Genomic DNA, 12415 nt, shown 5'->3' with positions numbered 1-12415 from the left:
TTCGAAGTTGACGATCCAACCTAACTCCTGTAGGGACGAGATCGTATTAGATAAACGAGTTTTACATTGAAGTGCAGAGCTTCCTACCACTAGAAAGTCATCTAGGTAGGGTATTATCAAGGTATCTCGTTGGCGTAGATGAGCCATCACTTCTAGTATCACCTTAGTGAAGACGCGGGGAGCCATAGAAAGCCCAAATGGCATTGCAACATATTGAAAGTTACGAACCTTCCCCTCCAGGGTGACTGCTACCCTTAGGTACTGCTGATGTTCGGCATGTATGGGAAGATGGTAATAGGCGTCCTTTAAGTCTATTCCGGCCATGACACACCTAGGGAATAAGAGTTTTATGGTAGAACTAATGGATTCCATTTTGAAGGTATGATTACGCAGGAAAGAATTTAATTTTTTAAGATTTATGATGGTTCTAAATGAACCATCTGGTTTATTAATCAGGAATAAAGGGGAGTAGAACCCTTTCCCTTTTTGATCCTGGGGAACTTCAATCAGGACTTTCTTAGATAGAAGAGATAGGATCTCTATTTCTAGAGCCCTCTGTTGGTCCTGACCTTTTGGAGATGTTATTATGAAGGAATCCCAAGGGATTCGATCAAATTCTAATTTAAGGCCGTATTGCACAATGTCCAGAATCCACTGGCTGGATGTTATCTGTTCCCATTGGGGAAGAAAAAATTTTAATCTGCCGCCTACTTCCTGGTTAGCGGTATTTACGTCTCGGATTATGGGACCCGCTAAAAAAGGCACCTTTTTGCTTTGGGTCCTTCGACTCCCATCGCTCTCTTTGTTCAAGCGGCTTGTTCCTAGTAAAGGGGCGTCTCCTGAAGGCTCTCCTGTAGGATGGAAGATACTGGTTAGGGAAGCCTTTCTTCCTTTCACCTGCTTTATTCAGAAGTTCATCCAGCGTCTTCCCAAAAAGGAACTCACCCTGACAGGGAATCGCACAAAGTTTCGCTTTAGCTTGTGCGTCCCCCTTCCAATTCTTTAGCCAGAGTGCACGCCGGGCTGTGTTGACTAGGCCGGCTGACCTGGCTGCAAGACGTAGCGAGTCCACTGAGGCATCAGCTAGGAATGCTACTGCTTCTTTAATTTGAGGCAATTTCAGCAGGATAGATTCCTTCGAAGTTTTGCCTCTAATCTGTTCCTCCAATTGCTCCGTCCATACTAGTAGAGATCTTGCAGTACAGGTACTAGATATGGCGGGCCTGAACGCCCCCGTATTGACTTCCCATGACCTCTTTAGTAAAGCTTCTGCTTTACGGTCCAGCGGGTCTGTCAGGACCCCTGAATCCTCCACTGGTAGGACCGACTGTTTGGTTGTGGAGGCTACCGCAGCATCAACTTTTGGCACCTTTGACCAGGTGTTTAGGTCTTCATCGCTGAAGGGATAGCGCCTTTTAGAGGATGATGGTAAAAACCCTCTATTCTGCTTGTCCCACTCCTTTTTAACAATATCTTTGATGGTTTGTATGACGGGGAAGGACCTACGTTTCCTCTGTCCTAACCCCGCAAACATTATGTCCTGTGCTGATTTCTTTTCTTTCCCATCTGGGCACCCCATCGTGCTCCTGACAGATTTTATTAAATTGTCCACATTACTGTTGGGAAGACAAAGTCCCCCTTCAGTCTCGGATGAGCTCGGCTGAGATCCCTCTTCGTCTGAAGAAATACATACACCCTCTGACTCCGAACTAACCGGAGACCGGGACCTGCTAGGCTGACGGGTACTGGCGCTACTTGTCTGCGCCAAACCCTGCATCTCTTCTCGGATAATAGCTCTGACATCTGAGGGAGTCATGATATTTTCCTGCCGTAGAGTTTGCATGATACACTCTGCACACAGTTTTTTGGCATAATCATCCGGGAGGGGCTGCGTACATAAAGCACACTCTTTATGCTTAGATTTGTGTGTCCTTTTCTTAGTCTAGAGGAAGGATACAGGAGGAACATATATCAGCATATAGGAAGAGACTCTTTCAAAAACTCACCCAGTGAAGCTGACAGGTACCGGTTCTGGAGGCGGAATTCGTTTGGTGGTAGAACTCTTCTCTGGAGGTCGGCCACCACTCTTTGTGCTGCTCCTCGTGCTTCTCTCCCTGCTGGGAGAGCGCTGTTGCACTGCGGGCAGGTGCGCTTCGTCGGCCGGTGAAGCCATTTCACACACACCGGCCCGACGCTAGCGCTGCATTTTTAAACTTGCCGCCCATTCTCCTGCCTCCCCGGACCAACCCGGAAGTGCTCCCGCGACTTCCGGGTTAGACGCGCCGCTCTCACTCACCATGCGGCCGCCAGAGGCTATTAAGCCGGCCGCTGCAGCGCGCGCGTCCTCACAGTGCCGGCCGGACCTACGGTGACCGGACCCGGACCGTGGATGTTTGGCCAGACGAGGGGGGAGGCTGCAAGCAGGGGCTCCCCCGCCGCTGCTTCTGGTACCGCAGCCCCTGCCGTTCCCACAGAAACCGGCGCAGGCGGGTGCATGGCCCAGGGATCCTCTTCATCTGTAGGTAAGCCGGGTCCCTGTAGGAACAGGAAACCTAAACTGAGGAGGAGAGGGGACCGCCTCCTTTTATTCTGTAGGTTTCCTGTTCCTATGGGCGGATCCCTCTCTCTCATGTGGGGTGCTGTCGTGGCGAAGGGTAAAAGGCCTGTTGTGGATCCGAGGGGCCGACGGACGGTGAGTATAACGATTTTTTATTTTTTTTATTATTTTTAACATTAAAACTTTTTACTATTCATGCTGCATAGGCCGCATGAATAGTAAAAAGTTGGTCACACAGAGTTAATAGCAGTGTTACACCACGGTCAACGCTGCCATTAACCCTGTGTGAGCGGTAACTGGAGGAGAGTACAGAGCGGGCACTGACTGCGGGGAGGAAGGAGCGGCCATTTTCTTCCGGACTGTGCCCGTCGCTAATTGGTCGTGGCTGTTTTGCCGCGACCAATCAGTGACTTGGATTTCCATGACAGACAGAGGCCGCGACCAATGAATATCATTGACAGACGGAAGTGACCCTTAGACAATTATATAGTAGATATTATATACATATTTATATATAGTTAGAGCGCTACATATGCATGTGTGTGTGCATACATGCATGCAATAAAAATAATAGTCCTAGATAACTAGATAAACGCCTTAAGAGTATAGAAGCATTAAAAAAAAAACCTCTGGAGGACTTCCATCATTAAGAAAAATACATGTCCGTAAAAAAAAAATTCTGACAGCGCTGGCTGCAGTGAAATCCAGCAAATTTAAAGAATGTGGATGCCCAGTTGCCATAAAAGTTGCTAATGCTCATGCAGTCACTCATGCAAAAGTATGTCATCCCATATTATTCATGTAAGCAGATTCATTCCATTGCCGGTGCGTACCTGGTGTAGTAATCTTATCTTTTGGTGGTGCAGATGTTGCTCTACTGATCTCTCCTTTCTGGACTGTCTGCTGAATTGAAAATACCTTTGAGGCCGGTCTCTCACTTTTCTGTGGGGTAAATATTTTGGTAGACAATGTGTTTCCGTTCTGAGCAGGGGGTAAATATTTCTCCGTCAGCTTGGAAGGAGCAATGCTTGCTGGTTTATCCTCCAATGACTTGGATTTTTCTGTCTTGTTTGTGTAAAATACAGTGGAGCTTGTGAATTTTGCCTCTCCAATTTTATTCTCCTGTAAGTCAAGGAATAATAAAACTGAATAATAAAGTGAATTATAATATTACAATTAAAATTAGTAAAGGTTTGCATTATACATCTTATACTCTGTGCTAGAATAGCAATAGACATAATACAAACAAGTACATTTATGTAATTCGTTATTAGTAATGAAACAATAAAAGTGCACTACATACCCCCGTGCTGGAGACTGAGGCCTTATTCACAGACCCAGCTTCCTGCCTCACACTGCCACTATTGATGCCGGCAGATGCTACACTGGCAGTGGACACTTTTGATAAACAAGCAGTACCAGGCTTTTCTTGTGTATTGTTTGCTTTAACACTGACATGACTTAGATCATCTTCCCAGGAACCAATTGTTGCAGCAAGGTTGGCAAAACGACCTCGTCGGGTTGAAGGAGTGTCCAGATTGGCAGGAGTATGTGGCTTTGGAGGGGACTGGATACTTTCCTTAGCTGGATTGAGGTTTGGCGACTCTGGAGGACTACCTGTAAAGGAAATTTTCATGACTATATTTTGCTTATTTGTGACTCATCTCATGAATTAAACAATTCTTTAACTGATTTCTGTGCTTTACCATTAAAATCCCAATGTCGCCTCTGCTGCGCCAACTTCTGCATACGGGATTTCACAGAAGACACATTGTCATGGTCCGCAGGGTTAATGCTTGGCTCTTCTATCTTCAAAAGAACAGAACTTGGAGGAGACAGAGGCACAGATCTTACTTGTGCCAGTGAGGGATTCTCTGGAGGACTCAATTTCTCTGGGATTTCGGGCTCTTTGTTTTCTACCTCTGATTTCTGTGTATCAACATTATCAGAACAGCGTCTTTTCGACGGTGATGGCTTGGAGCTTGGCTTAGCTGAAAAGAGAAAAATATTTTTTATTATAAACACTTCAAAAAGTAACAAAAAAACAAAAATCAGCACTCTAATGTGTTATTCCTATTTAGTACAGTATAGGCCATTAATGACAAAAAAGGTTTTTATTTATGCTTTCTGTATACCAGTTTTAGCTGATGTACCATTTCTTTGGTGTCAGCAAAGTGAATTCCTACCTCTGATCTGCTTTACGTTATGCAGACTACATTTCCCGTGATGCTCCCAGCTTTGCAGAGAGTGAGTTTCATCATGAGGCTTTTGTCATATCTAATAGCAAGCAGTGCAACCTGTCTGCCCTGCCCAAGTCAGCGTTTAGAGGAACACTCCCACCAAGTCTGTATTCCGTATTCCTTTCTAAATATATAGAATCATAATCCAAAAATCCTAAGAAAAGGCAGAACACCTCACCAGACATAACCACAACCCAGGATACAGTAAATAATTCCAGGCTCAGAAAACATACTTACGGTAATATAAAAATATACAGTGAAGGAAATAAGTATTTGATCCCTTGCTGGTTTTGTAAGTTTGCCTACTGACAAATGTGGCGCCCCAGGGTCTTGGTCGTCACAGTAGCATTGCTTTCCTCCCGGGGAGAGTGACGCTACGTTTAGAGGCAAGAAAGGATAACTGCAACCAGGTACCACAAACATGCAACACATTCACACTGTAGGCCACCAGGGGGAGCTTTTGATCCTATTTACTAGGTGAGATAGATATAGATACATATATATATATATATATATATATATATATATATGTATGTATGTATATACACACACATACATGCATACATACATACACACACAAAACAGCTGACATGTCCCGGCTTTGATGCGGGCTCACTGCCGGAGCCCGCATCAAAGCGGGGGTTCTGACCTCGGACATACTATCCCGTCCGAGGTCAGGAAGGGGTTAAAGACCTTTCCCTTTTACACGGGCGCCCAGGGCCACGGACCGGGTCACAGCCACCATGACATTCCCCTGTGAATCGCAGGACCCGGTACAGAGTACCCTAGCCCGTGGGGCGACTCACAAAGACATGAACAGTCTAAAATTTTAAGGATAGGTTAATTTTAACACTGAGAAGATAGAAAATCAAAAATAAAATCCAGAAAATCACATTGTATAAATAATATAAATTTCCATTTTGCAGTGAGAGGTATTTGATCCCAACCAACCATTAAGAGTTCTGGCTCCAGCGACCAGTTAGATGCTCCTAATCAACTAGTCACCTGCATTAAAGACAGCTGTCTTACATAGTCACCTTTATAAATCACTCCTGTCCACAGACTCAATTAATCAGTCAGATTCTAAACTCTACAACATGGGCAAGATCAAAGAGCTTTATAAGGACGTCAGGGACAGGATCATAGACCTGCACAAAGCTGGAATCGGCTACAAAACCATATGTAAGACGCTGAGTGAGAAACCGACAACTGTTGGTGCAATAGTAAGAAAATGGAAGAAATACAAAATGACTGTCAATTGACATCGATCTGGGGCACAATGCAAAATCTCACCTCGTGGGGTATCCTTGATCATGAGGAAGGTGAGAAATCAGCCTAAAATTACACGGGGGAACTTTTAATGATCTCAAGGCAGCTGGGACTACAGTCACCAAGGAAACAATTGGTAACACATTACGCCATAAAGGTTTAAAATTCTGCAGTGCCCGCCTTGTCCTCCTGCTCAAGAAGGCACATGTGCAGACCCGTCTGAAGTTTGCCAATGAACACCTGGATGATTCTGTGAGTGATTGGGAGAAGGTGCTGTGATCAGAGGAGGCAAAAAAATGGGGTCTTTGGCATTAACTCAACTCACCGTGTTTGGAGGAAGAGAAATGCTGCCTATGACCCAAAGAACACAGTCTCCACTGTCAAGCACGGAGGTGGAAACATTATGTTTTGGGGGTGTTTATATGCTAAGAGCAAAGGACTACTTCACTGCATCAATGGGAGAATGGATGGAGCCTTGTACCGTGAAATCCTGAGTAACAACTTCCTTTCCTCCTCCAGGATCGTGGCTGGGTGTTCCAGCAAGATAATGACACAAAACATACAGCCAAGGCAACAAATGAGCGTCTCAAAAAGAAGCACATTAACCTTAATCCCATAGAAAACTAATTAATAGAGGGAGTTGAAGCTTCAAGTTGCCAAGCGACGGCCTCAAAATCTGTGTAGACATCGCAGATTTGCCTGTGGAATTTTTTGTGCAGATTCTGCATCTCTTGGCAGAAAACGCAGGTAAAAATCTGCGCGTTTTTGATGCGGATTTTCATGCGTTTTAGGTAACCTAAATAAAGATCTATTGTTTATTAAAAAAAAAAAAAAAAAATTGCGATGTAATTTCTTTGTCCAACATCTTATTTTACATACTCCATTGAAGAATAATGTTTACACACAGACAGATGATAGATAATACCAAGGCCGATGTTTAGTAAAGAACCTAATAAAATGGTACATAGTTAAATAAAGACACAATCTGCACGCAATATCTTTAATTTAAAACAAAAAATAAAAATGACGTGGGCCCGCACACAATGTTCTGCACCAGAGTGGGAGAGCCAACGGCTGGGGGCCATTGTTTCTAGCCTGGAAAGGGGTTAATACCCATGGAGCTTCCCAGGCTATGAATATCAGCCCGCAGCTGTGACGTGGGGTCCCCCTATATTTAATAGCCAGAAAGGCTATGCAGACAGCTGCGGGCTGATATTCATAGCCAGGAGAGAGAGGCCATGGATATTACCCCCCCCCCCCCCCCCCCCAGCTACAAATACCAGCCCCCAGGCGCCCCAGAACTGGCACATTTGTAAGATACGCCAACTCCGGCACTTAGCATCTCTCTCCCACTTCCCTGTAGCGGTGGCATGTGGGGTAATAAGGGGTTAATGTCACCTTTGTTTGTAAGGTGACATTAAGCCCGGTTAATAATGAAGAGGCATCGTCAATGAGATGCCTATCCATTACTAATCCTATAGTAGTTGAAGAGTTAAATACACAGCCAGAAAAAAGTATTTTAATATTCTTAATTTCACCATACTTACGACCACACCTAATTCCCCAAAGCCATCAATCACCTGCAAAAGATAAAAAGTAATAAACCAACAGTATACTCCCTGTTCTGATGCAGTCCAATTAATGAGTGTCCCACGACGATCTCTCCTGCAGAAGAGTGACATTAGTGATGTCACTGCTCTATAGGCCTCCCACGATGCACTGGCAAGAGATAATGGCTCCTGCAGTGCATCACTGAAGAGGTTACCTGAGTTCAGGCTCACTTTACAGCAATGCTGTGTGGGAATTTTTATCACACAGCGCTGCCAGTGAGAATGAACTCGGTGACCTCTCTCCCCGCAGCGGCGGAAGGATACATCACGGAGGATTCCCTCCACCTGTCAGTTCATCGCAGAGGCCCTGCAGAGAACTGACATCGCTCGATGTCACTGTTCTACATGGGAGATCGTCGTGGGACACTCGATATTAACTGGACTACGGCAGAATATGTACTGTATGTTATATGGGGTATGTACTGTCTGTAATGTATGTCCTGTATGTCTGCTGTATGTTCTGTATGGTTTTTTTTTTACTACTGAACACATGCATTGTCTGATGGGACTACTTTCCCCATCATCGGCAATGCTGTCACTGTGAGCATTTATAGCCAGATGGGAGCAGTAGTCCCATGAGACAATGGCTGCTTACACAGGCACACACACACTACCCTCCTCCCGATCAGCAATGTTTCTCGCACCCACATCCGCAGATATTTTTTACACCTGCGGTTTTGCTGCAGATGTGCCTGACTCAATGGAAGTCAATGGGTGCAGAAAGCTGCATTTCCGCAAAAAGAATTGACATGCTGCTCTGGAAAATAAAATGATACAAATCTGCGCAGATTTTTCCCGCATCATGGGCACAACAATTCTTCATTTCACATTGAATAACATTGGTAGTGCACTACACTGCAGATTTGATGCAATTCTGCTCATCCAAAAACGCTGCGGATCCGCATCAAAATCCGCAACATGTGCACATAGCCTTAGAGATGATCTGCAGAGAGGAGCAGAACAAAATTCCTCCTGACATGTGTGCAAACCTCATCATCAACTACAAAAAAAATAAAAAATCTGACTGCTGTGCTTGCCAACAAGGGTTTTTACCACCAAGTAGTAAGTCTTGTTTGCCAGAGGGATCAAATACTTCTTTCTTTATTTATATAATTTATACAATGTGATTTTCTGGATTTTATTTTTGATATTCTATCTCAATGTTAAAATTAACCTACCCTTATTATCATACACTGTTTATGTGTTTATGTCTTTGTCAGTGGGTAAACTTACAAAATCAGCAAGGGATCAAATAACTATTACCTTCACTGTATAATATATATATGTATATGTATATGTATATGTATATATATATATATATATATATATATATATATATATATATATATATATATATATATATATATATATATATGTATATATATATATATATATATATATATATATATATGTATATATATATATATATATATATGTATATATATATATGTATATATATATATATATATATATATATATATATATATATATATATATGTATATATATATATATATATATATATATATATATATAAATAAATATATATATATATATATATATATATATATATATATATATATATATATATATATATATAAACACGGGAACATGTCATATTTGTGAGATATAATGAGAGCCTGGGAAAAACCTAAGACATGAAAGGGATCACACACTAGTTTCCAGGGGTACAGGACAAAGTGGCATTGCTAATCTTAATTTAAATATTGATCTATCGCCACATAAATGCTAAATAAGTGTAATAGAGTGCAGGGTTAAGTATGTCACCACGGAACAGACAGACCAAGTGTGGGAGGAATTTCTTAACAGGGAAAATATTCTCCTCGCAGGGAGAAAACAGTAGAATATGAACTGAAAATATAATGGTGCAAAATTTGGGAGTCAAACAGTGTAACAGCATTAAGTGGGATTTCCTGAGAAAAAGAACACTTATTTGTCTGTTGAGGACTTGCTTGAAGGGTCGTCTTCTCCAACGTAGGCGCCGAGAAACAGCGGCACTTGTCCGTGGGCGGAGTAATCTCTAGGAATCCGCTGCCTGGGGTTTCGGAAGTTAATGTGATATGCTCCGAGTCTTTAGCTTTTACAGCACAGCCTATCCCGGGAAAACGATGCTCAGTCTATTATTAAGTCTCTTAACAGGAATCAGGGGCTCTGCACTGATATCGTGGGTACTAGGCGTCACAGTCTCTGCACTGATACCATGGCTACCAGGGGTCACAGTCTCTGCACGGATACCGTGGCTACCAGGGGGTCACAGTCTCTGCACGGGTCTCAAGGCACCCCTCTCCAGTCACAGCAGAGTCCGCTTTCATGTACTCACACGATGCAGTCTTTCTGGGCAATCTCCCTGCATTTGTCCTCTGACCGGGAGCCCTTTCTCCTCCCCGGAGCGCAAATGTGATCTGCCCCGACCACTACTCTGCCACTTGCGCGTGCCTTTCCCGCTCTCCGCCTGGCTTCCTTCCTGTCCCAGTCTCTAAGTCTGCCCCCCCCCCCGGGGAACCTATAGCACAACTCCATGGTTCCAGGCATAGAGCAGAGAAGGTAACCGCCCCTGGACTCTTGTGTTCCACCTCCTTACATTCTCCCTCTCTTAAAGCTCGCCATTCCACGGGCGAGGAGGCTTCGTGCTTCTCTTTGCTCTTTTGAGGGGAGACAGTTTCCTGCAATTCTCGCATCTCCTTCTGCCTTTCTCCTTGCACATACTGCCAAACTAAATGGTCGAGGAGTTGTTCATCAGTCAGGTTGAGATATGCCTCCTCCACGTCAACAACTGCTGGCCTCTTATTTTTCTTCTTCTTCTTAGCTTTGCCGTTAGCAGATGTCTGCGTATAGGATTCATCCTCTTCCTTGTCGCCATCGGAAACTCTAGGGACTTCTTGCTCAGGCTCCTCAGTTTGGGGGCTTAGTGCAAATTCTTCTCCATAGCTCCCCCTCTCTTTGACAGGAGCATTCTTGTCCAAAGTAGAATCAGTTGAATTAAGATCGTGCAAGCTGGATTCTTTGTTATCTGCGCCGGGCTCTGCGGGCAACACTTCCCAGGGCTTCTCAGCCACACGCCCCGTCTCTCAGGATCTTGTGAGCTGACAGCCAGCACACTCTTCACCTGAGGGGATGATATTAGTGGTTCCTCCTTCTCATTGATGAGGACCTCGAAAACGAGCGGTACACTTGGCACTTTCTCTCCTTCGCGAACTAATGCTGGGCAAGGTAGTAAAGCACGTCGGTGGTCTTCTCAAGTGGACGTCCCTTTCTTTCCTCCGGGCTGAGTCTCACAGACAAAACCTTCAGACCCAGGCTGGAGTTCCACCAGGCACGCCTTCACGCATCGGGACAGCGCAGTCATTCCACCAGAGATGCTTGACACCTTCTCCACCTCTCCTTGGCGTCCGACATTGTGGTACTGTCTTGCCTTAGGTGGAACTCTTCTCTTCCTGCCGTACCATTCTTTCCAGGGGCGACATTCCCTCCAGTTAGCAGGACCCTCAGAGGGATGAGCGGATCTCTGCCACCACTCTTCTCGGGTAGGGCAATTTCTGGACATGTGTCCCACCCTTCTGCACGACCAGCACTCACGTCTGCGTCTGTCTGGAGGGCGCTTCAGTCTGGATCGTCGACCTTGGCGGGGGACATCTCTCATTTGCGGTTGCTCTTCACCCCAGTATACAGAGTTACACTCTGGGGCCACCACTTAAGCCTTCTTCATGCTACGCACCTCTCCTCTATCTTTTTCTGGCTGCTTCCGCACGTTACCTCGAGGTATGCCGCTGGTCCCCAAAACGGCAGTAAGGGCTTTCCCCCAGACTCTCGATCTCCTCCCAGATTCTTCTTATCTTCAACTGGGAATCTCGGGTTCACATCGCCTCCTCTTCATTTTGACTGGGTGCTCCGCAGTTGTAGCATGTAGGAAGTCTTCTTCGCTGAGCGGCACTAGTCTCACTTTGGGGGCCAGTCTCTCTCGCACCGGAGGGCTTCTTATATTCAGCCACTTCCTCATGGACTCGCTTAACCTCCTTCTTCAAGTCTTCCACCCATTGAGGGGCAGTTACCTCCCCACTCCAGACCTTCCCCACTGGCACTATCACCCCTTGCTCTTGCTCGCATGTGCGTGCCTCACTCCCGACCTCAGAGAAATTCATATCTGGCTTTACGCGTATGCGCTCTCGCAGGGCCTGTTTCATCAACACATCTCGCAAGCCTGTCACCAATTGGTCTCGCAGCACAACGTCAATTGACCCCACACCTACGCCGTCCTTCCATATAATGGCAGTATGAAGCTCCTGCAGGGCATTCATATATTGTGTCACGGTCTCCCCCTCTCTTTGTAACCGGCGGAACAGTCGCATGCGCAGCTCCCCTACGTCAGTGGGGTCCCCATGCGTCTCCTCAAGTATACGTAATACTTTGTCAGAGTATCTCTCGCCTGGGTGGGGTCTGAGCATAACAGAGTCCCGTGCATCCCCCTCTAGAGGGCCATCACAGCTATTTCCGCCTGCAGAGCCGGCGTCATAGGATGTACCCGCATCATCCCTCGGATGCGCTCCGCCCAACTCCACAACATGAGTTGCACCCCGAAAAATTTGGCAGGTTAACTAACATGGCTCCCAGGGAGATGCAAGACCTGGGGCCTCCCCCAACTGCTTGGTCTGCCCCTTCCGCGCTACCGTGTGACATCCTGCCAACTACGCCAAGTGTAATAGAGTGCAGGGTTGAGTATGTC

At 45.4% G+C, this 12415-nt stretch overlaps 2 protein-coding genes across 4 annotated transcripts in view; both read right to left on the bottom strand.

Annotated features, from left to right (window-relative positions):
• LOC138642210 (uncharacterized) overlaps positions 1-505 on the bottom strand; it is a 1818-nt gene extending 1313 nt beyond the window's left edge. The window contains exons 1-2 of the mRNA XM_069730228.1: positions 229-505; positions 1-27 (exon numbers count right to left, since the gene is read on the bottom strand). The exon at positions 1-27 is cut by the window's left edge and continues 1313 nt beyond it. Of these exons, the coding sequence (XP_069586329.1) occupies positions 1-27; positions 229-372 (171 nt within the window). The 5' untranslated portion in view covers positions 373-505. The remainder of the gene's footprint in view (positions 28-228) is intronic.
• Positions 1-12415, bottom strand: part of ANLN (anillin, actin binding protein) — a 118200-nt gene that overhangs the window by 66645 nt on the left and 39140 nt on the right. For all 3 annotated transcript variants that reach the window (XM_069730227.1, XM_069730225.1, XM_069730226.1), the window contains exons 3-5: positions 4264-4548; positions 3861-4174; positions 3391-3679 (exon numbers count right to left, since the gene is read on the bottom strand). In XM_069730227.1, the coding sequence (XP_069586328.1) occupies positions 3391-3679; positions 3861-4174; positions 4264-4548 (888 nt within the window). The remainder of the gene's footprint in view (positions 1-3390; positions 3680-3860; positions 4175-4263; positions 4549-12415) is intronic.

Source organism: Ranitomeya imitator, chromosome 6, assembly GCF_032444005.1.
Source record: "Ranitomeya imitator isolate aRanImi1 chromosome 6, aRanImi1.pri, whole genome shotgun sequence".
In the NCBI taxonomy this organism is placed as follows: domain Eukaryota; kingdom Metazoa; phylum Chordata; class Amphibia; order Anura; family Dendrobatidae; genus Ranitomeya; species Ranitomeya imitator.
Note: the sequence above shows the minus strand (reverse complement) of the source record. Positions and strands in the feature narration are given on the sequence as shown.